The following is a 25,143-nucleotide window of genomic DNA, read 5'->3' as shown; positions in this document are numbered from 1 at the left end:
GGACCCAGGATCCACTTATGGCTTTCACACAGGTCATCCCACAAGCAACACCCCTGATTATAATAGTATTTTAGGCTAGTTCTGCTTTAACCACTTCTCCTCCTAAGGAGGTAGGATGTCAGTGCAGCAGGTAGATCTATTTTATCATGATCGCTACTTCTTTCACTCTATTTGCTTATATTTATAGCAAATGAAAAATACACCTGGTTATTAAAGTTTCTTCCAAATTGGTCATCTTGAAGGACTTTATGTAAAAAATGGTGATTGGCATTAACTTAAGTTCATTTCCTTAAACAGAAACTGAATTTTATTTGATGCATGAAATCAGGTCCGGAGGAAACAGATAATTACCAGTTTATTTTCAAATTGACGATACCCAGAGGATTCTGACGTGAGTGATCTGTGCGATGTGCAATGGGAGCAGAAGTTGGTGCAATGAATAATGACCGATCTGGAATTTGGGTTCCAATCACTACAGGTAGTAAACAACCATTTGTAGGCATGTGTGGACATTTCCCACCATGGGGTAGGGTGTTCAGGGATCCAGAAGAAGCACCAATGAGGCGAGCTGGTTTATTGTTAGTTGCACCTTCTGCAGCAAGAAGAAACATGTCAGAATAAAGGTAATGAAGCATTAACAAAGAAAAGTCAGGCTATTTTATGTACTGCAATGTCCAAGAGGTTTACTGAGAACCACTTAACATGAAATCCACAGTTACTAGAGTCACCCATAGATGTACTCTAGAGTTTAAATATGGGAATACCTAACTAATTTAACTAACCAAAACCTGGTTTGTCTTAAAGAGATTCTCTAACTCTTTCTTTACAATCTCTATAATCTAGTTTACAATGCCCCACTTCACTAAACCTTTATAAACCTGCACATAGAAGATAAACGTACCTGGAATTCAGTGCCAAGCTAAGCGCTTCTCGCTGGATTCCATGCCTTTGTCCAATGTCATTGGTGCTCCCTCATGGTCTAATCAAATGCAAAATTCAACCGATTTACTGGCTCAGAGCGCATATAAGACCTCTGAGCCAGCAAAAGGAGGGAGAGAGTGCAGATGGACAGAGAAAGGATATTTGAAATAAAAAAAAAGGAATGTTAAAGGGAAACTATAGTCAACAGAACAACTACAGCTTAATTCAATAAATTTATTTGGACTAAAGATTTAAATCTTTTTGCCCGTAAATTAGCCCTATTTAAATATCACACCACTAGGAAAGAGCATAAAGCACAGAATCTAGGGCTGACGGTAAAAGATTTAGAATGTCTAGACATGCTAGTCGATTTGTTGCAGTGTAATGAGGAAGGTGGACAGTTTGACGCATCTCATACGGACTTGAAACCCAGGAGTACCTTTACTCCCCATTTTAAGGACTATAAAAGCATAGAGGTTTTTCTGGAAATGGTATGCAGGGACATTGAACGTATTAATCCTAATGACTTGGATTTTAAAACAAACGGCAATTTAACATATGCCGAAATGAATGCCCTTAAATCTCTCCGCACTAACTCGCACATAATCATTAAACCTTCGGATAAGGGCGGTAACATTGTAATAATGGACCGCTCTTATTATATAGCCATGGTTAACCAACTACTGAGCGATACCAAAACTTATCGTACTTTACAGACAGACCCTACGGGGGAATATACCCTAGAGGTGAAAGTGATTTTGTCCCAAGCATTTGATAACAAACTTATCACCAAAGATGAGCTTGACTTCATGTTTACGAGGCATCCCATGATATCAACTTTTTATAGTTTGCCAAAACTTCATAAATCTATGACGAACCCTACGGGACGTCCAATAGTTTCCGGTACAGGAAACTTAACCCAAAACATGAGTATTTATCTTGACAAAGTAATGAGCCCTTTTGTCCTAGCACTTCCCTCGTATGTAAGGGACACCAAACAGATGCTCCAGACTATGGAGAGTCTCACAGTCCCCAAAGATGCAGTACTATGCAGCCTGGACGTGGAGGCTCTCTATAGTTCTATTCCACATAACCTTGGTATTAAGAACTTAAGACTAATTCTACAACAACAATCTAAATTCGCTCAAGAATATATTGATTTTGTCTGTGCCATTCTGAATTTTGTACTCACCAAAAACATCTTTCTGTTTAATGGGGTTATCTACCATCAAATTGTGGGCACAGCAATGGGCACATCCTGTGCCCCATCTTATGCTAATTTATACTTGGGCACATGGGAGCATAGTCTGTCAACTGACGTACGCTTGACCCAATATATGACTCAGATACATTGTTGGAAACGCTATATTGACGATGTGCTGGTAGTGTGGTTGGGGTCCACAGAAGACTTCAATAAGTTTGTGCAACTGCTTAATGATAATGATTTAAATCTACATTTTACTAGTGAAATTGGGGGCAAACAGTTACATTTCCTGGACATTACTTTGTCCTTGCAAGATGACCACATATCCACCACCCTATTTCGCAAAAAGACTGCCACAAACAGCTTTTTGAACTGGCAGAGTCACCATCCCTACCCTTCAAAGGCTGGCATACCGACCGGACAGTACCTGCGTTTACGCAGGAACTGTTCTACGGTGGAAGATTTCAAAATTAAAGCAGCTAACCTAAGAAAATCATTCAAAGATAAAGGGTACCCCAATAGGGTATTAAAAAGGGCTTACTCAAGGGCCTTAAAGTCCGAAAGAAGCGATCTTCTTAAAGACAACAGTCCAATAATTAGTCACCAAATCCGTTGTATCGGAACCTTTGATGCAGGCTGGCACACTATGCTGTCGATTCTCGGCAGATACTGGCCCATCCTGACGGCAGATGAACAGTTAAAATCGGTGGTCTCCCCCTTTCCGTCAGTTACAGCTCGGAGGGGTAAAAACCTTAGGGACCTATTGGTACCTAGTCATTTCGGACCAATTGGCAATCTAGCCAAACCATATCTCCCTAAAGGCACGTATAGGTGCGGACACTGTAGCGCCTGTCAATACATACCCAAAGAAACTAGGATGTTCTCAGATAGTTCCAATCAAGATTCCCATTGCGTACAATCTTTCTTTAATTGTCGTACGGAGGGGGTCATCTACCTTCTGACGTGCTCATGCGGAATTAAATATGTTGAGAAGACCTTTCGCCCCTTTAAATTCCGCATTAGGGAGCATGTGAATTCTGTCAGAAGGAGATTGGAAACCCCTATCTCCAGACATTTGAAGATACATCATGCCAACTCATCTATTAGGCTACGTTTTATGGGTATAGAACTAATACCTCAGACCCAACGTAAAGGCGATTGGGACCGTAAATTGAGACAAAGAGAGTCCTATTGGATTTATAAATTAAAAACACTCTCCCCCAAAGGACTCAATGAAGGGTTCTCATTCACGTCATTTTTATAGTATAAAGGGTACTTAACATCCACGGTTAATAGGCTGGTCACCTTTTTTTGACTATTTTTAATTTTTAAATTGCTGACCGTGCAATGGTGTATATATGTAAATAATAAAGTTTTTTTGTTTTTTGTCCTTTGTTCCTTTGAACAACACTGTGTGTAATCATTAGCCTTACCTGACTAAACAGCAATTTTACTGACTACCCCTTTAAATTGGGATCGTAATTTAACACAGTCTAACTCATAGCCTCTTTTTTCTTCAGTCCTATGTTTGCAGCATATGGGGTTGTTTTATTAATCCTTAATATGCATTAACATAACTCCTTTGGACAGTGGAGCTATAGAATTGGGTCTGCAGCGTTTGTTTTATTATCTTCAGTTTTGGGGAACATGCCGAAATTATTTGACCTTCTATCCCTGGGCACTGGTATGTGACCCACCAATTACATATTAGCCTCCGCTAAACACCTTTCAAGGTGTATATGCGATATGCTACTTTGGTGAGTAATTCCCACTGACCGGTCCATAGTGAGTGACATTAAGCCCCGCCCTCCAGACGGGGCTTTACACTCTCACTCGTTCGGACAGCCCAGTGCTAGAGGATACATGGCGAGCAGCTCGCCAGTAATTGCATCCCCCCTCCTCCTTTGCCCACACTTGACGGACGTGTCGATTAACCTATGACCGCCGTCGAGTGTGTGCTGCAGCAAGGAGAGGTGGACTCTTCGTGCGATCAACTTTGATTGACCCACATAACCACCAATGTACAGCCACTAGCTGGCTATGACGCGGTATAGGAGGCGGGACAGAACGGCATCCATACACACGCCCCTCTAATTTGCTCCGATCAGCTGTAGGCTGTTTGGTCATGATATGTCAGGTATTTAAGAAGCTTGTGAACACACAGTGGTTGACTGGCTCCTGACGACGGCGTGTATTCACGCTGAAACGCGCGTCGAGCGTTTCCTTCACTTTATTTTTTTCTTATGTTTGCTTTACACTTTATTTAGGTAGCACTTTAGTAGTTTTTCATTAGGTGACCCTTTAGTTTGCTAGTGGTATCAGGTATTTAGCTAGCTTGCCTTAGTCCAGGTGGATGTTTCCACAGGCTATACTATATTAGGCAGCTATTGGAGAGGTTTTTGGGTTTTTTTTTCGTCTGTTACCTCCTTATAGTCCCTGTGTTGGGCTACTTATTACTAATCTGTATAAGTATGGTATATTAAGGAAGTTGGGGATATCGCATAGGTTTTTTTACCTGCTTTCTCTCCTACTACTCTCTCTCTCTTTCCTGTTACCAGGCATTCAAGTGCCCTTTCCGTGTCCAAAGCTGCTTCTCAGGATCCCCTTGTTTCAAGGGTCTCCCTTTTCTGTGTATTTTTTCTGGGTTACCCCCTATCTCGCAGCTTTGAGGTAGGCTATGCATAGGGTTTTTTTCAATATTTTACATATGGTTATGTGAATTATTGCATCTACCCTATTCATCATTCGTTCTCTTGTACATTTTATTTAGGTGTTATTTCACCACTTAGCCTACTATTTTATTTTATTTGTACCCGTTATTATCCTATAATCCCATCATCTTTACCAGAGGTACTGTATATAGTCTCTTTATATGGCAGGCTTCCTGTCCAACAAACCTGATGCTCAACAGTGGTGCACTGATGCAGATGTGGTTTTTTCCAATAGTGCCTCCCTGTCATCCCCCTTTGCTCCTAACATTCATACAAGTTTCAATAGATTAACTAGGACCTTTAAGAAACAAATTAAGACCAGCTGGGAAATTTCGACACTTAATACATATATTTCCAAAAAAATCATCCCGAGGGGCCTAAGAGTTCTTGTGCCACCCTCTAGGAATATAGAGATTGATGGTTTTAATAAAGAGTGGGAGGAGGCAGCATCCAAATGTTCGACTACATTTATGACTATCATTTGTAAATATGAGAACTTACAACTTGACAAAATACAAAAGGAACTAGACACTGAGATAGAGGCAATCCAGAATTTTAATGTGGATCCTCTGTTCCAAGGCCTGGAAGTCAAATTAAAAAATAACCTTGACAAGTTCTCATATCAAATTAAGACCAAGAAACATCAGAAATTCTTAAGAGATACTAATGATTTTGATACCGGCAGAATATACCGTCATTTCAAAAAAAGAATAAGAACGGATTCTGACCGATTTAGTACCTCAGAATATGAGTCAACTGACAATGACGAATCAGACCCGTCTACTTCCTCTAGCCAGACATCACAAACCCAGGTTCCAAAAAGCATATTACGCAAAGGTGTGGATTTTTTAGGCCTAAGACAGGCCGAGGAACTCAAAGGTCCAAACACCAGACAATCTCAAAGGGGCAGGGGCCAACGGAAGTACCGAAATTAGGTTCCGATGATCTTAAAGTGGTCAATTTGTCCTCCACCACTTTATCAGCAATAGAACTTTTTGTCCTACAGAAGGGCCTCACGTTTGTACCTATCCCTTCATTCAATAAATTTATTTGGACTAAAGATTTAAATCTTTTTGCCCGTAAATTAGCCCTATTTAAATATCACACCACTAGGAAAGAGCATAAAGCACAGAATCTAGGGCTGACGGTAAAAGATTTAGAATGTCTAGACATGCTAGTCGATTTGTTGCAGTGTAATGAGGAAGGTGGACAGTTTGACGCATCTCATACGGACTTGAAACCCAGGAGTACCTTTACTCGCCATTTTAAGGACTATAAAAGCATAGAGGTTTTTCTGGAAATGGTATGCAGGGACATTGAACGTATTAATCCTAATGACTTGGACTTTAAAACAAACTGCAATTTAACATATGCCGAAATGAATGCCCTTAAATCTCTCCGCACTAACTCGCACATAATCATTAAACCTTCGGATAAGGGCGGTAACATTGTAATAATGGACCGCTCTTATTATATAGCCATGGTTAACCAACTACTGAGCGATACCAAACTTATCGTACTTTACAGACAGACCCTACGGGGGAATATACCCTAGAGGTGAAAGTGCTTTTGTCCCAAGCATTTGATAACAAACTTATCACCAAAGATGAGCTTGACTTCATGTTTACGAGGCATCCCATGATATCAACTTTTTATAGTTTGCCAAAACTTCATAAATCTATGACGAACCCTACGGGACGTCCAATAGTTTCCGGTACAGGAAACTTAACCCAAAACATGAGTATTTATCTTGACAAAGTAATGAGCCCTTTTGTCCTAGCACTTCCCTCGTATGTAAGGGACACCAAACAGATGCTCCAGACTATGGAGAGTCTCACAGTCCCCAAAGATGCAGTACTATGCAGCCTGGACGTGGAGGCTCTCTATAGTTCTATTCCACATAACCTTGGTATTAAGAACTTAAGACTAATTCTACAACAACAATCTAAATTCGCTCAAGAATATATTGATTTTGTCTGTGCCATTCTGAATTTTGTACTCACCAAAAACATCTTTCTGTTTAATGGGGTTATCTACCATCAAATTGTGGGCACAGCAATGGGCACATCCTGTGCCCCATCTTATGCTAATTTATACTTGGGCACATGGGAGCATAGTCTGTCAACTGACATACGCTTGACCCAATATATGACTCAGATACATTGTTGGAAACGCTATATTGACGATGTGCTGGTAGTGTGGTTGGGGTCCACAGAAGACTTCAATAAGTTTGTGCAACTGCTTAATGATAATGATTTAAATCTACATTTTACTAGTGAAATTGGGGGCAAACAGTTAAATTTCCTGGACATTACTTTGTCCTTGCAAGATGACCACATATCCACCACCCTATTTCGCAAAAAGACTGCCACAAACAGCTTTTTGAACTGGCAGAGTCACCATCCCTACCCTTCAAAGGCTGGCATACCGACCGGACAGTACCTGCGTTTACGCAGGAACTGTTCTACGGTGGAAGATTTCAAAATTAAAGCAGCTAACTTAAGAAAATCATTCAAAGTGGTTGACTGGCTCCTGACGACGGCGTGTATTCACGCTGAAACGCGCGTTGAGCGTTTCCTTCACTTTATTTTTTTTTTTCTTCTTATGTTTGCTTTACACTTTATTTAGGTAGCACTTTAGTAGTTTTTCATTAGGTGACCCTTTAGTTTGCTAGTGGTATCAGGTATTTAGCTAGCTTGCCTTAGTCCAGGTGGATGTTTCCACAGGCTATACTATATTAGGCAGCTATTGGAGAGGTTTTTGGGGTTTTTTTTCGTCTGTTACCTCCTTATAGTCCCTGTGTTGGGCTACTTATTACTAATCTGTATAAGTATGGTATATTAAGGAAGTTGGGGGTATCGCATAGGTTTTTTTACCTGCTTTCTCTCCTACTACTCTCTCTCTCTTTCCTGTTACCAGGCATTCAAGTGCCCTTTCCGTGTCCAAAGCTGCTTCTCAGGATCCCCTTGTTTCAAGGGTCTCCCTTTTCTGTGTATTTTTTCTGGGTTACCCCCTATCTCGCAGCTTTGAGGTAGGCTATGCATAGGGTTTTTTTCAATATTTTACATATGGTTATGTGAATTATTGCATCTACCCTATTCATCATTCGTTCTCTTGTACAGCTTAATGTAGCTGTTCTGGTGAGTATAATCATTGCCTTCAGACATTTTAATGCAAACACTGCCTTTTCAGAGAAAAGGCAGTGTTTACATTTCCCCTATGGACACCTCCAAGTGGCCACTCCTCAGACGGCCACTGGAGTTGCTTCCTGGGGCAGTGCTGCACAGTAGGCAGCACTGCCGTTCAGCGTCTGCACAAACTATGAGGAGGTGCTGATTGGCCAAAATGGCATTTGGCCCCACCCCCTTGCTGATTTTAGCCAATCCAATGCTTTCCCCAGGGGAAAGCATTGGCCTGGCAAACAAACGGCAATTCTGATGTCACCAAGGGGCGGGGCCAGTGCCGGCAAACCCGCGCGGCGCTGGAAATAAGGTGAGTTTTAATTGCTTTTAAGGGGGCAAGCAACCTAAATGGTGTGTTTAGCACTATAGGGTCAGGAATACATGGTTGTGTTCCTGACCCTATAGTGTTTCTTTAAAGGTATACGGAGGCAGGGATGGCTGGGAGGGAGGGGGGCTTAAATTAAAGAAGGGAGGAAGGGAGTGAAGATTTGCTGCCTACAATAGACAAGCTCATTTGCTGCCTGCAAGAACGAAACTCATGTCATGCGCTGACGACAGATGTCATTTTTGCACAGACCGGAACAGAGTTCTGGGCTTCCTAGATTACGTGTGCCAGGGATACAACTAGCCCCAATCACAAAAGTGCAAATATCTTTGGATGTGCATCTTTTCAAGCAGAAACGCTGCACATAGAGATTCCTAACACCATGAACAGTACACATTACAGTGTGTTATAATGCTGCCAGACTTTTTAATGCAATCTCTGTAATGTTGATAGGGATTCTAGCACTCCTATCCATGTCAAGTATTCTGAACTCCTAGAATAGAGGCCATCTAAGAGAGAAAAAGGGATACGTGACTTATGTTATACCACGAAGCAGAGATACCTTGATCATATTATATCCAGGTTTAATCTGTTGTTAATGTTCCACCAACATCTTATCTTTGTTTTACTAGACAATTCAATTATTCTATTATATGTGATTGATTGTGGGGGTGGAGGATTCACCTTTCATTTTTCATTATATATTGGCATGGCCCTTTTTACCTTTGCTTGCTGCTACACCACCAGTTAGAAAGGGATAGCGTTTCCACTGCAGCACACTGTTCTGGCAATACAATGCACATGGACACCCACAAATGTATAAAAGGTAAAAAAAAAAAAAAAAAAATTTTTTTTTTTTATAAAATATTGCCTCTCCTATCTTTGGAATAAGCAAGTATTAGAATATACAGAGCAGAACATTTTCTGTCGGTTTGTGGTTTTGCAGGTCTGATTTGTGACATTGGAATGCAGTCTTGTTATTTTCAAATTAGGTGGAGTGACTTTAAAATGAAGAACAGCTTAGCAACTGCCATCAGTTTAACTTACAATGTAAAGTGTAAAAATATATCAACTAATTGTTTTTTATTAGATATTTTGTATAAAGCCGCTTTCACGGCTATACTTGTTCTCGCAGTCCTCGACTTGCAGTGATTCTTACTTACATCATACTATTATTATATACCTAATCTCAAGTTACACTGTGCCCAACTATGACTCACTGATGATAGTAACTCCACAACTAGATCTAATGACACGTAATGGAGTTTATTCAATTTAAAAAGTGTAAGCTGGCAAAGTTTCAACCCAAGATTGTCAAAGCTGGATTGAAATGTTGCCAAATCAGTCATACAAGATTAAATAAACTAAATTATTTGTCATAACATGATGAAAAGGAGTGATTATTTTCCTTAAACAGGCACTCTTAGCATTATAACCATTACAGTCTGTTCAGTGGTTCTGGTTCTATCAGGAGAATAGAGCCGTGCATAGTTGCGTAGCCGTCAAATGTTTTTTGAATGGTTTGACACACATATGAAAAAGCTCTAAGGTCTATCATTCACATTAGCAATGTCAATGTAATCGAAATTTGAAGATCCTGACTGTGATGGTAGTCACCATCACTTGGAACGTAAGATGGACACTTTAATAAGGTCTCTGGATGATTCCTATGTTTAAGTCACCCTGTGTCCATTGTGGGTGCAGGGTGTGTGTGTAATGTGGTTGTTTGGGGTTAAATGTTAGTGTGGTCTCCTGTCCTCATGGCTAATTCTTGCAATCAACTAGATGGATTTGGCTGCGGAGCCTGTACACTGTTCGTTGCAAGGATCAAGCAACAGCTATATGCACTACCTGAATAACAATGCATGATAATTTGCATATTCAGGTAGATTTGCATATTGCTAATTCTGCCGGCAGGAGAGATATTTTGTGTTTATTGTGTAATATTGTTTTCCCTACCCCTTTATAAATATGTTATTATAATTCTCTGTATGTTTTATGACATGTTTTGGTTATTTGTATTTTATTAAGTTTGTCACAGCAATCTTTATGTAATATTCATATGGACTAGTCCCGAGTAAAAATAAAGTTTTGCATGTTAGTTCCTTTTGGCACTGTGTCCTGTGTATAGTTTAAGGGATTCCAGTAACAGAGTCTTTGGACCTGTTGACTGGCTGCACAATCCCTCTAGCCCTTGGATAAATCTAGATTGCTAGGTGTAAGGAATAGGCAAAGGGGACAATACCTGCCTGGAAGGAAACCTGTTGAGGAATAGGCAGAGGGGATGACGCCTGCCTGGAAAAAGAGTCTGGTCTGGTGGAAGACTTCTGGAGAGACCCCAGTCATGCTTAGACGTCTGGGGCTGAAGTGGCTAGGAAGCATATTGGGCATAGGTACTCAGTCGGAGTTCAGGAGATTCTTCACAATGACTAAATTAGAACATCGGCTGACATGCTCACCCAGTCAATGCTCAAATTGGGAAGCAAAACTCATGCATACCACTCATGTGACTCAGTATTCAGTGAACAGAATGTAGTTTTAAGTTAATACACCCCATGGGAGTTTACACACTAAACTTCAGTAAATTGAATGGCAAAATTGAGGCCAAAACGGCTAAGCTGTAAGTACAAGAAATGTTCTAGATCAGTTATTTTTGCCAATTAGATCTTAACTTGCTGTAGTTCAGGTGTGTGTTCCCTATTTAGGTTTATTTAGACTATATGGTTTTATAAGAAAACCCACTGCTGTCTCATTCAATATTTTGACATTGATCTGAAAACGGCAAGGTTAGTTGTTAGTGTTGGACTTATCAAAGAGGTATGCCTTCATTTTGACGGGTAAGCTTATACTTCATAGCCATAAAGTGGTACTTAAAAACTCGCAGGGTTATTTAGACAAATGGATATCATAAACTGCATGGATATCATGATAAATCATGATAAAATCCAAACAACCCTTTAGCAAATGAACAGACAATAAGCGCATAAACCATAAATAATACAATAAACTTACTCTGCTCACTCTTGTTTTTGGCACTGTTGAATCGTATTTGGCTCACACCTTTTGGTGGTTTGGCAAATGAAAGTGGCTCATTGGCAGCAAGTGCTGGCCAAACATTTTGAGCTCCTTTCCAGATCATGGCTTTCTGGGGACCATATTTCCTCACTGCATACTGTGCTGAAGAAGGTGCACCTCCTCCTGACCAAGGAAAGCTAGGAAGATATGCTTTATTTCCATAAGGTATGTGATTAGATATGGCATCAGTAGCAGCTTGCACCCCTGTCTCTGCCACTCTCTCGCCCATGTAGGTCATGGGCACAGAGCTCATATCTTCAGAGTCCTGGCACAAGAATGTCGACTGAAAGACAAAAGTAATAAGTTAAACAAGTAAACAAACATCAAACATTAACCCCTTTAGGACCGGACTGTTTTGGCCATGTTGTGCGTTAAGGACCAGGGCTCTTTTAACACTTTTGTGGTGTTTGTGTTTAGCTGTAATTTTCCGCTCTCTCATTTACGGTTCCCATACAAATTATATATTGTTTTGTTCAGGACAAGAATGGTTTTCTTTACATACCATTATTTGTATCATGTCATATAGTTTACTTTAAAAAAAAATATGGTGAAAAATTGAAAACAACATGTTTTTGTACTTTCACTTGAAAAATCCTTTACTCATCTACAAAAGCTAATGAAAAAAAAACTGCTAAATAGATTTAACATTTTGTCCTGAGTTTAAAAACACCCAGTGTTAATCTGCTTTTTTGCTTTTGTTTTGCAAGTTATAGGGCTATAAGTACAAGTAGGAAATTGCTGTTTCAAAATATATATTTTTAAAATGTATCAATAGTGACATTGTAACACTGTTATCTGTCATAAATCTCTGAATCACACCCCACATGTATATATTTTTTTTAAAGTAGACAACCCAGGGTATTCATCTAAGGATATATATATATATATATTTTTTTTTATTCTTTATTTTTATTGTGCTTAGAATAAAAAAACACGCTTATATTGCCACAACAGCAAATACAAGCCGATGGAATGAAACAAGAATATCAATAACATGGCAATCATTATCAGCACATTTTTTTTTTTTTTTTAAACAAGAGAAGTCAGGCTAGGTAAAACAATCTGTAGTTGTAGGTTCATTCATGCAGGTAACTTTGAGAAGCAATATATATACTCGATATATCGAGTAGTATTTACAAACGCTACTACAGCGTGCAGGCATGTATAAACGCAGGTACATTAAACAGTGGCACGGTAAAATTGCACATTTCAGTTATATAAACACATATGTAACTTGTCTGATATGTCTGATGCTTGAGTAGCCTATGTAGTAGGATTAGTGAGACCTGTGTATGGTGTACTAGCGAAATGGTGTAAGTAATGCAAGTTAAGTGGATCAGGCTTGTAACACGTGAGGTCTATCTGTGGTGTCCTATTAGCATCTTGTATAATAGCTTTAACGAGTTGTAGGGTCGGATGTATGTGCATGAGTGTACAACAAATGCTAGGCTCGTCGTGCTTGTGTAATATACATAAACGTGTGACAATAGGCTTATGAAGCATGCTAGACAGGCTCTGTACAAGCTTAACGAAGTTGTGCTGCAATATGGTTACGTTTACAAGTAGATCGGGTTCGCCCTGCTATATACTGCTGCAGTGGCTTGCGTGGTAGGACGTACAGGCCCGCTGGGGAGACCAGGCAGGCGCGTCGGTTTTAGAGGGCAGCAGACATGAAGATTGATGAAGTAGATTAGTTAACTAGGCTGTATGATCATTGCAGTTCACCTCTAAGTCCATACTCCCTGGGTCTAAGCTATATGGTGCCTTACCCCTAGCGGCAATATCGTTAGAGTCCACAGGAAGGGAAAGAGAGGATTTAAAACAAGGAAGGAAAACACAAAGAATGAAACCTCATTATCAGGCATGTGGATGTCAGGCTGAGGTCGGTTGTGATTAGATAGTCCAGCATCAGCCCATGCCCCAGATTGGAGATGGGTGAAGGCTGTCCTTGGTTCGTTCCATGAGGGCACCTTCAGCCGATGCCCAGTGCATGGACGTGTCTCTTGCCCTCTGCGTTTGTCCCAGCAGGGGTGCCTCTGGTTCGGGACTCAGCTCCAGCAGCTTTCAGAAGAGTGTGCAGCTTTGTGGCTCCCCGGTTTGCTGCTGTGACGTGGAGGGATGTAGATAGGCTGTGTCGAGCACCGGTTCCCCGGTCGGGTGAGTAGCTAGGATGGATGCCTGGTTTGGTGGTTTCGGTCTCATGAGTGTGAGTGTGGGGGCAGGTGCGTTCACCTGAGTACCCTGGTGTTGTTTCCCGCCCGTTGGATCGACGGAATTTGTGTAGTCTGGCGGCCTTTCTGGATGCCTGTGGTAGACTCCTGTAGAGGCGGGGCCGAGTTACTGGGCGAAGCCATGTAGCCACCAGTTTCACTGCTAGGTGGTAATCCATTCCGTGGTCGCACAGCATGGCCCAAAGGCTCGTGCAGAGCTGGTCGAAATCCCCTAGGGGGTGCGTAGTAGGTTGGGCGTGTGTGTTCCACATTTTGGGCCTTCGCTGGGCGACCATCTTAGCTGCGTCTCGGTGTGGGTGATGCCTTGGGGCTCTGCCTTTGGTGGCCTTCGGCCTGGGTGATCTCCTGCCAGGAGATCTGTATGCTGTGGAGGCATGGGTGATCAGAGGGGGCCCACTCACCGCCCGACTTTCAACCTCCATGTTCTCTCGGCGTTGGGGAGCTGCAGCAGTTTGGCGTGCGGCCAGCGCTGCCCAGAAGCGGTCGAAGATCTCATCCAGTCTCCTCTGCGTAATCTGTACGGGAGTGAGAGGTGCCATCTCAGAGCGCTGGGTGTCTGGTTCCCGCTGTTTTTTCCAGGCCGCCATTTTGTGTGCATCTGCTGGGCTGTAGATTAGTGGAGTAGGTCGGTGAGAGACTCTGTTGTGCGAGAAACGAGCCAGGGTGGACCGGGATGACCCCCGCCGGTCCATAGGGGGGGAACAGGGCTGAGAGGCAAACTTGGGAGGGCACAGCGTCGGTCTCTCAGAGCGGGGGATCGGCCGCTCCACCCGTCCGGTGACCTTGCTAGGCCTCTCTCCCACCAGCTCCGTCGGATGTGCCGTGCACCCGCAGGCAGTGAACCCGGTATCCTCGGCTGGCCCCAGAAGCAGGTAGGTCCCGATTTGTGGCTTTGTTAGCTGGCTGGGTAGCTGTAATCAGGCTAAATTACTGAGTTTGAGCTCAAAGCTCTCATGAGGCATGTCCAGCCGCCATGTTGTCCAGGCCCCGCCCCCCATCTAAGGATATTTTGACACTTTCTATGCAGCCATTTCACCACCAATCTTTGCCAAACTTTGCATAAGTAATTTCTTTGTTTGATTTTTTTCACATACATTGCAATTCAGGTATAAATTCACAGATCCTGATATGTGTTGCTGCCACAAAACACGCTAATATGTGTTCAGCAACATCTCCTGAGTACAGTGAGCACCCATGCATAGGTTTGTCAGTCATGGGGTTAGAAAAGGATACTGACAATCTTTCACAGGTTCTGGAACACCTCTGGCCACAAATTATCACTGATCTCTGTCTCTCTCCCTCTTAAAATGCTACAAAGGAGAGAGGGACAGATATCACTGTCAAAGTGAGTGTTTGTAACACCCACTTTGACAGCAGCCAATAATGAGCGATCACATGTCACTCAAACATAATAATTGGCTGTTACTATCTGCCTCACATGCCTGGCAGATAGTAACAGCGGTATTTCGGCAGAAGCGATCTCTATAAATAGTGTTTGTATGCAAACACACAGTTTGGCTGAGGAGGGGGGTGGGTATAGAAAGCGAGCTGAGCTGTCAGTCAGACAGCTCAGCTCGCGAACGCGCATTCCGCTAAAATGCGCGGTTGAGCGCTGAGTATCTTCATAGGGCGGCATTCAATGCCGCTCTATGAAGAATGCGATTGGTGCAGCGCAAAAACGCGCATGCGCACCACATCGCGATGACGCATCTCAAGGAAAAGCGTCTTATTGGGCCCTGCAATTTCAGCATTTTTACGAAAAAGGGGGCGTGGCCTAGCGGGGAGCTCGGCGCTGGAACGGAGGTAAGTTTTATTATTAAAACTTACTCAGATTTTTTTTTGGCTATAAAAGCAAGAAAGAAGGCTGGGTGACCTGTCTTTCTTGCTTTTATATGTTGACTATAGTGTCCCTTTAAGTTATGATGGTTCAGGACCATCATCAGTCCTCAAGTGGATGTTTCCGATGACGGTCCTGAATCGTCATCGGTCCTCAAGGGGTTCATGTAAACAATATACATTATCATAAACATTAAGTATTTTAAATACTTATAGAATATGTAGCAAATCTTTAAAATGCTTTTAAGCTGGCACAGTGTTTGCTAACTTCATCTGAACTCTATTAATCTTGTAGCCTACTTGATCAGAGAGATACACTTAGCTTTTTTATTATGATCAGTACTCCGTTGCTTACTTTATTATTCGTTTGAGTTTCAGGAAAGCTGTAGTGAGATCTTTGGTGGTCAGCAGATTTGGGAACCACGATACTCATCAGTCTTGACACATAATCCACTATACCAAGGTCACGTACGAGATTCTCTCTCTGCCGAAGACCATTCAATCTCTCCATTTCTTCTTGTTCATCAATATCTAGTGGTTTCATGGAATCACTTTTCATCCAGTGTAGCTTTCAAAGTAAGTTAAGAAAGTTAATTATAGCTCTTTTTCTAATACAGTTTATACATTATGCATAAGCTAAATCTATACAGCACAGCATAATTATTGAAAAATATAAATCACAAGAGAAGTACAAAAATAAGCCGTTCCTCTGACATTTATAAACATAGGAGAAACACCTGAACCCATTCGTGCTCAACTCAACATAAAAAGAGGCATCAACGGGCAATTTGTTTCTTCTCATAAAGGAGGCAGACTTGGGTTTCTGGATGATAGTTACTGAAATGTTAGAATATATAAAAAGGTACGGTGACGTAATAGTAGCAGAAGAAAGAGAAGTAAGTAACTTTAAAGGTTACATGAAATGAAAGCAATCTAATCAGCTTCTAAATGCAAAATAATTGAAATTGTACAACAACATAAGACAGAGGCATAGCCTAATCCCACAAGTATGTGATATATGCTATATAGTGTTTTACTGCCAGTGGCAGAAATATTTTTGGGGTGTCTCATCAGTGAATATTTATAACAAAGCTGTTTCCAGGGATTTGGGGATTGTTAAAGAGGTAACTTAATTTTTCAGTTTAAAGACTTGGAGCCAGAATGGTAGGAGTTGATAACAAGACAATTATATATAATGGTAAACCACAACTGTGCCACATGAATAACACTTTTGCTGGTGACATAGCTTAATATAGTTGTTCTAGTCGCTGCAGGCTTTTTGCAGTAAACACTATCTTTTCAGAGACACCTCCAATGGCCACTCATCGGGTGGCTGCTAGAGGGGTTTCCTGGGTCTGTGCTGCCACTAACATTCAGTGTCTCCACCCTCTTCATAGAGACACTAACTTTCCTCAAAGAGATGCATTGATTCAATTCATCTCTATGAGGAGATGCTGATTGGCCAGTGTGGCATTTGGCTTCGCCCCTGGTCTGCCTCCTTGGCTGAGATCATCAGAATTGACAATCTCAGCTATAGGAACGTGTTGTGATTGACTAATATTATCACTTCTGATCATGACAGCCAAGGAGGCAGATCAGGGGCAAAGCAAGCACCAGCAGACTGGTACAAAGGTAAGATTTTACTATATTTAAGGGGGCAAGGAGAGGTGAGGGGGGCTAGATAGTGTGCTAAACACTATAGGGTCAGGAATACTTCCTCTGGCAAAAACACATGATCCTAAGTCAAGGATAGCAGAATGAAGCTGCACAGTAACCGAGCTATCAGCAAAACATTGCAAATAAATGTCAAACACTCCGCATTACAAATAAAAACTGGAAAGTTTTAAATTGTATTTAGATATATCCCCCTTTACAGTGCCTTAACTATTGGGTTAATTTATCTCAGATATAGTGGCGAAAGGATCCCATGACATAGCTCCACTCCACTGACTGGAAGATAATTTCTGATGATGATCTGCAGGCTGGTAGAATAGTTTTCATAGAGAAGCATTTGAAGACAGGGCTTGTGTGCGACCATCACCACAACATGCTGGCAATACTTCTCAAGCATTGAATCCAGTGCTTCTGTGTGAGAAATATTGTGCTGGGGCACAAAGTGATCAGGAAGAAGAGGTATCCCCCAGCTTTTCGATTGACACCTGGCTTGGAACGTACAACCTTTCTCTATCAAAATCAGCACATTCATAAAGTGAAAATGTGTGACGTTCTGTTAGCCCCCTAAAAGCACTTCAGCAAAAACCCAGAGATTTGCAGTATATGCATGAACCTTATCTTTTATTGATGTTTATGTAGTTGTGCACTTTTTTTTAAAAATAATTATGTATACTTTACAAAGTGAAGGTCATCTCCACCCGGAAGTATCGTTTTTACAAGATTATTGTATTATTTTGGAGCAATGTATTTGCAACCTCACAAATCTATTTTGCTCAATTACCCATGCGTTTTAACCCCTTAAGGACCAATCTTCTGGAACAAAATGGAATCATGACATGTCACACATGTCATGTGTCCTTAAGGGGTTAAAAAGAATCCCTTACAAATAAACAAATACCTTTTGTTCTGAATTTCTGGAGCTGTTAGACACAGGTCGGGTTGATGGCCTCCTTGTTACTTTGTACTTCATAGGCTTTTCACCTGCTGACTCTCCTTGCAGATGGTCCTTATTCTCTTTTTTGTTCCTTCTAATAAGCATTCCCTTCTGCTCTTGTTTCAGACGAAGCTCCTCGAGTTGCTGCCTGAAATGAAAAAGAAAACACGGAAATCCCAAGATAAACAGGAATATTCACTAAATCATAAATTGGAATGAAATTGCACAGTGTTGCTTATTTTATGCCTAAATATCCAAAAAGGAAAAAAATTCTACAAGTGAACTATATTTTAAGCTGAGCTATTTTTGCACTTTCGAGTGAATTCCCATGTGAATTTAGACAGTTCGTAGTTGAGTGAGTAACCCTATAAGTAACCCTATAAGTACCCTTCACAATCTGATACTGGTTGAGATAACTGACAGGTGCTCAATGAACTGTATGAACATGAGCACTGAAATGTATCACTAGTTTAGGGTTAGGGATGGAAAGAAACTTTATTGATAATCACAACAGCAATACTGAAAATATGCTTGTGGCCAAATTTGTGCATTAAAGGAATACTAATGAATCTGAATGAAGTGGTCTATGTGCACTCTCCCTATCCTCTTAACCCTGCAATTTTGCAGTGTTTTAGAACGTGCAATGTTTACATTACAGGGTTAAGTCCACCTCAAGTGTCTGTCGGTATGAGAGCACCTAGAGGCACTTCTGCGGCACTGACCGAGTAAACCTCACATGACGCAGAAGCCCCATAGGAAAGCATTGATTGAATGCTTTTCTATGGCGAAGTTTGAATGAGCAAGTGACACACCCTGTGCATGTACATTAGGTCCCCATTGCCCCTCTATGGGGAGCACTGGATTGGACATCAGCTGAGGAACTAAGCCTGCGTTGTGATGTTGAGGGTATAAGCAGCACTAAGGGAGCCTTGGCGCTGCAAATATGTAAGTAAAATTATAATAATGTACAGAGTGGGGGACATGATAAAGAGTAGGAAAAGGGGCACTATAGTGTTAAGGATACAGATTTGTACTCCGAACACAATAGTATTACTTCAAGAAAAATAATAATATATTGTAATCCTAAAAATTGTCATATATATATATTATCTTCTGTGGGAATCTCAGGAAATCAAAAAACATTCACAAGTAATTTTTCACAAGTAAGTGAATGGGTGGACGTCCACTGAGTAATGTTTTACATGGATTTTCAGTGCAATTTCTATCACTGAGGAGGGAGGACAATATTGTGGGGCAAAGTTAATTTCAGAGACCTTTTTTGGGGTAAAAGACCTGTTAGCAGACCAATATCTGTATGTATTTGGGCATTTGTACCTGGCACACTCTTCTCTGGCTTTTGAAGCAGCTGTTTCCTGGAACAAAGACCCACTGTGCCTGAAGTACTTATCATATTCATCTCCATTGGCTCTGGGGAAAATGCGACGATAGCCTCCCAGGTGGTTGGCTTCATACTTTTCCACTTGCTCCAACCAAGCAGCCTGGGTGCTTTCCAACTGCTCACGCCTATGTTTACAAGACATGTATAAGATTAAATAAGCAGGTTTGGTTCCTCCATTAGTTTTAAAACAAGCCATATGTACCAGCCAATAATTAATAGATCAAAATGTCCCCTTGTTTACTCGTTCGGCAATGTTTACAATAGTGAGCTTCCTCATTCATTCATCCCCATCCATCCATTTAGAAATGAAAACTAAATGAGGAAGAGATAGAAAGAATAAATAAAGAAGGCAGGACGAACGAGAAAGGGAAAGGGGAAATACAAAGTTGAAGATAGAGGAAAGAAGGGGAATTAAAAGATAAGGATTACATTAAAAGGGAGAGCGATTGTGGAGAAAGTGGAGGGAACTTGGAAGAGTAGACAAGGAGATGGACGGCATATTAAATGGATATAGAATAGTAAGGGGAGTTGAAATAAAAAGGGGGTTTAAAAAAACGAGTGGAGTGAGAACTGTTAGAAGAAGAGAGAATGGAATTATAAGATGGGACATTTGGAATAAGGAACTAGATGAAAGAGTGGAGCTATATATGCATCTAATGTGAAGTAATATATAATCTGTGAACTGAACGATGAAGACTGAGATCAAACCTCATTTCCTTAGGTGGGTTCTTCTGGAGTAAACGTTCTTTGACTCTGCGTTTCTCTTCCTCAATAACTTTCCGTTTGTCACAGGCATTCAAGTTAATCAAATTAAGGGTATCTTGCAAAAGTGCATCTTTGACTTCTCGATCTAAGCGTGAGTCTGTAGTAAAACTTGGGGAGTGATTGACCTGTGCAAGCAGAAAAATAAATAAACAACCGGATTCAGATCTTATGAGAGGACTCATAACATTATACCCCCATTATACATACATTATACATATACCCCCATTATACATACATGGGAACTTTTCAAGTTTCACCAAGAGTCTCAGGGATTATCAGTTGATTGCTGGGAGTGCTTGTGATACAACTTGTTTCTATTAGCATGAGACGCATTGTGCAGCTCTGCTCATAAACCCAAATAGGGTGGCTAGGCCCCCTTGTGACCATTTAAGTTTTCCCAAGGCTGTAAACATTTTGTAGTTAGTATCGTAAGAGATACAAGTAGACTGGATATAGTTGATTCACAGTTTCTCATATTATACAGTTATCATATTAAGGTTATTTGTCTAGGTTTTGTTTTTTAAAAAAAAATCAAAAAACTGAAAAAGTAAAAAAACTGAACAAATCTCCCACTTTGCTCTGTAATTGTAATATACACTAAATGCAATTCAGTAAAATAATTTGAATGTCATACTTTAAATTAATGATCAAATAGCTCATATTTGATCAATTGTCTTCAAACTGGCACACTTGGAGATTTCTGTTTGCCTACTTTTTGCAAGTGAAACTGAACAAGTCCGCAATACCTGTCCAGTGGCAAACAGTTTTAACATAATAACAAGAAAAGACAAATAGTTCTCTCATACCACCTGAAACAATAGGGATGTAATGCTATGGCTTCACCTGCTCCATCACACCACTGGTGGAAGGACAGGTACTACTTTAACTTATCTTTAACCCCTTAAGGACACATGACATGTGTGACATGTCATGATTCCCTTTTATTCAAGAAGTTTGGTCCTTAAGGGGTTAAAGGTGAAATTAAAGCAAAATCCTTTCTCTCATCTTAGTATGTGTTATTGAAGCATTGACTGGGGTAAATACTTTCACATTCACAGCCAACATATGATGCCTTAGGTGTACTCATGTGAATATATTCCTGCAGTAGTGCCATATGTGTGTACAGCATTGCAGGGATTAATTTCGATTACACACCATTCCTTGCCAGGGCATGTACATTTTGACCAAATAATTCGTAGAAACCATAGCTTTATTGGCTTGTACAAAACTCTCACTAGTGACAGTTCCACTTCAATTCCAAATCAACCATATTCTGAACATTGTCATTTTGTTGCACTTACCTCTAGTAGCCATGGTTTTAACTTTTTATCCAGAAGGATGTCAAATCCCAGAATTTCAAAGCAGGCACTGCCAGCAACATGGTTTGGGAAGCAAGTTCGATAGTTGTGCTTCAAAATTGGGTGGGCGGAAACAAGAGTCTTAATGATAACATCTTCAATATCTCCCCAAAGTTTGCTCGTGTCATAACAGTTTTTTTCCAACCAGCTGTTTAGTGTTGACAGTTTTCTATTCAGATGACAAAATAAAATATATTCAAGTTACAAAACATAATAAAGTATCATTAATGGGGTTATCTATTAAAGTGAGAATTTAAAGGGAATTCACGTTTAAGGTTAAAATAGCTAAACTGGAAACATTGTCCAAGTCAGCTATGCTTTTATTTTGGCTACTCTGGACTGAAATTTGAAACTCACTTGTAATCCTCATTTTGGTAAATAATCTTGTAAACTTTCATAACAAGCAAAAATTAAAAATTATGCTGCTTAAAATTTTTTTTTAAGCAGCATAAAATGGATGTATATCTCTAGAAATACACATTGACCTATGGGGTAGACAGGAGGTATGCAGTGACATTTGCAATGGGCCATTTTGTGCAGTGGAGTTCTCTCAATGTTACTGCAGTGCTATGTTTTATAAGTTTCTCACTGTGGGTAACAGTAGCCAATTACTGGCAACCTAAGTAGGCTGAATTGTTTATACTGAAGCATGTAGTCTCCTGTGCATAGGCTGAAATAGCAAATATAAGTAGTGCATGACATCCTATCGCTATGCTAAGGGAAATTGTTTTGAAATTTACATACAGAGATTATACCCTTTCGCTGCAGGAGATATTACTCTCCGGCAGCATCATAGAGGTGTCACCAACTAGCCCGGAACTAGAGCTCTGGGCTGGAAAATGTCAATTATGTGCAACTTTTTGTGGACAGAATGTCATTCATTGGCTTAGAGCTGTCAGCTGACACTCTCAACCATTGAATGTCCACAGACATGAATTCTAGCTTCTGCAGTGTGATCCAGGTAAGGGGACAATTAGTTTGCACCATTACCGGGTAACCAAACCATGTTAACCCTGGCATCATAACCACTACAGTGATTATGATGCTTGGAGTAATCCACCAAGAAAGCTAAATTAAATAATTTACTTGCTACATAAAAGAGAAATGCATTAAAAAATATCAACCTAATTTTAATCGGTTATAGAAACCTACCTTTTACTTCCCGTTACATCATCTCTGATAAAGTTGTCATTGTTTTTGTTGATTGCGTAATTGGTGAGATGCATACAGACATCATCCTGGGGGAAAAAAATATATAATTTATTTTGCATGGTTAACACTTCACATCCAATGAATTTACCTAGAAAGTCATATTGAATCAAGTACAATGTCAGTTGCCAGCTCAGTGACTGACCATTATAACAGACAAAGTGAGTTTTCCCAAAGAAGAGCTACTTGTAAGAACTACAAAAGATCTGGCAAGCTCCTTAGTTCAGAGGCGCTCCAATAAATAGAGCCATCAAGTTGGCTAAAAGATTATTATCATTTTTTTTACTAAGCTGACAATTCTTGGGAGAAGCTGCGTGATTAATAGGGATTTCCCGAACAGTTCGCCAGGAACCGTTCGCCGGCGAACATAGCTTGTTCGTGCCGAACACGGCGTGCGAACATATGCGATGGTCGGTCCGCCCCCTATTCGTCATGGAGGTGGGAGGGTCTGGGAGGGAGGGTCTGCTGCTGATTGGCTGGAATGTGTCTGCTGACTGTGAGGTACAGGGTCAAAGTTTACTCAATGATGACGAATAGGGGGCGGACCGACCATCTCATATGTTTGCCCGCCGTGTTCGCCACGAACAAGCTATGTTCGCCGGCGAACGGTTCCCGGCGAACTGTTCGGGACATCACTAGTGATTAACCATACTGCCAACACCAGGGCTGCCATCAGACATTTTGGGGCCCCTGACAAAGCACATGGTCTGGGGCCCCAGAAATATAACAGATAAATGCATTATACCTTTAGAGGGACACTATATTCACCAAAACAACATTAGGTTATTGAAGCAGTTTTTGTGTATAGATCATGCCTCTGAAGTCTCACCGCTCATTTCCCTGCCATTTAGGAGTTAAATTAGAGTTCCCACTCTTACTTCCTCCTCTGCTTCCTCCCGCTCGGGCTCTTTGTATGCTGGGAGGAGTGACCGGGGCAGTCACTTCCTCCCAGCATGTGATCTCATCACAGGGGGCCCGGTTGCGCTGTTAAAGCGCCGCAGCGCTGACCGGGCCCCCTGATCCATCTCCATCGGGTGGTCCTAACAGCATGGGCCACCCGATGGACCCCTTGAACGGCGGCCCTGATGGTTTGTCGCACAAGCCGGGGCCGCAAAACATGGTGGCTGGTACTCGGTCGCAGGAGTCCGCAGGGGGGCCAGGCCCCCTGGAGTGACGGGCCCGGTCGCAGCTGCAACCCCTATATGTACGCCACTGGGAAGACACACACACTCACTGACAGACACACAGACACATACACTCACTGACAGACACACACTCACTGACAGACATACTCACTGACACTCACTCACAGACAGACATACACTCACTCACTGACAGACATACACTCACTCACTAACAGACACACACACACATACACTCATTGACATACATACATACACTTACTCACTGACAGACACACACACACACTCACTGACATACATACATACACTCAGTGACAGACACACACACACATACACTCACTGACATACATACACTCACTGACAGACACACACACACAGGCAGACACTCACTGACACACACACACACACACTGACAGTCAAACACTCACACACACACACACACAGGCAGACACTCATTGGCATACATACACTCACTCACTTACAGACACATACACACTCACTGACATACATACATACTCACTGACAGACACACACACAGTTACTCACTGACATACATACACTCACTCACTGACAGAGACACACACAGGCAGACACTCACTGACAGACACACACACACATCCTGGTTATCATCCTGTTCCTTGGTGGGGACTATACCACCTACGCTATAGAAACTAGAGCAAGTTCTGCTCTAGTAAATGTGAGTACTGATTTTATATCATTTTATTCATCCTTTATTTTATAATAATATAATTCTCCTGTCTCTCCACATATTACTCCATCCGAGACGATTGGGACCACCACTACCTCATATATATCCTTAGACGGGGATTGTTCCGTCCAGGCGTACTAACGGCAGAGCTCTAGGTTAGCTCTGGGATATGTGAGTGGAAAATTATTAGTATTATTCATCTACATACTTATTGTACTAAACATATTGCACTATTATTCTTTGTATGTTCCTTTTATTTCTGAGGTCATATTGTGTAAGAGGACCATTACTTCAATTATTGTGTACGTATACTTTTTTGTATATTTATCTAGTTCTTTATATTTAAGGCGCGGTCTCCTCCCTTTCTTTCTCACACACACACACACACACTGACAGTCAAACACTCACACATTCACTGACACACACACACACACACACACACAGGCAGACACTCACTGACATACATAC

The 25,143-nt window shown here is 41.2% G+C and overlaps 1 protein-coding gene across 1 annotated transcript in view; it reads right to left on the bottom strand.

Annotated features, from left to right (window-relative positions):
* Window positions 1–284: 284 nt before the first annotated feature.
* Window positions 285–25,143, bottom strand: part of TTLL13 (tubulin tyrosine ligase like 13) — a 36,121-nt gene continuing 11,262 nt past the window's right edge. Inside the window, exons 8-15 of the mRNA XM_063445651.1 lie at window positions 22,768–22,853; window positions 21,559–21,784; window positions 20,201–20,382; window positions 19,429–19,617; window positions 18,058–18,241; window positions 15,841–16,053; window positions 11,356–11,701; window positions 285–592 (exon numbers count right to left, since the gene is read on the bottom strand). Of these exons, the coding sequence (XP_063301721.1) occupies window positions 348–592; window positions 11,356–11,701; window positions 15,841–16,053; window positions 18,058–18,241; window positions 19,429–19,617; window positions 20,201–20,382; window positions 21,559–21,784; window positions 22,768–22,853 (1,671 nt within the window). The 3' untranslated portion in view covers window positions 285–347. The remainder of the gene's footprint in view (window positions 593–11,355; window positions 11,702–15,840; window positions 16,054–18,057; window positions 18,242–19,428; window positions 19,618–20,200; window positions 20,383–21,558; window positions 21,785–22,767; window positions 22,854–25,143) is intronic.

Source organism: Pelobates fuscus, chromosome 3 (genome assembly GCF_036172605.1).
Source record: "Pelobates fuscus isolate aPelFus1 chromosome 3, aPelFus1.pri, whole genome shotgun sequence".
NCBI classification, from domain to species: Eukaryota; Metazoa; Chordata; class Amphibia; order Anura; family Pelobatidae; genus Pelobates; species Pelobates fuscus.
The sequence above is the reverse complement of the archived record's forward strand: the minus strand, read 5'-3'. Positions and strand labels throughout refer to the sequence as shown.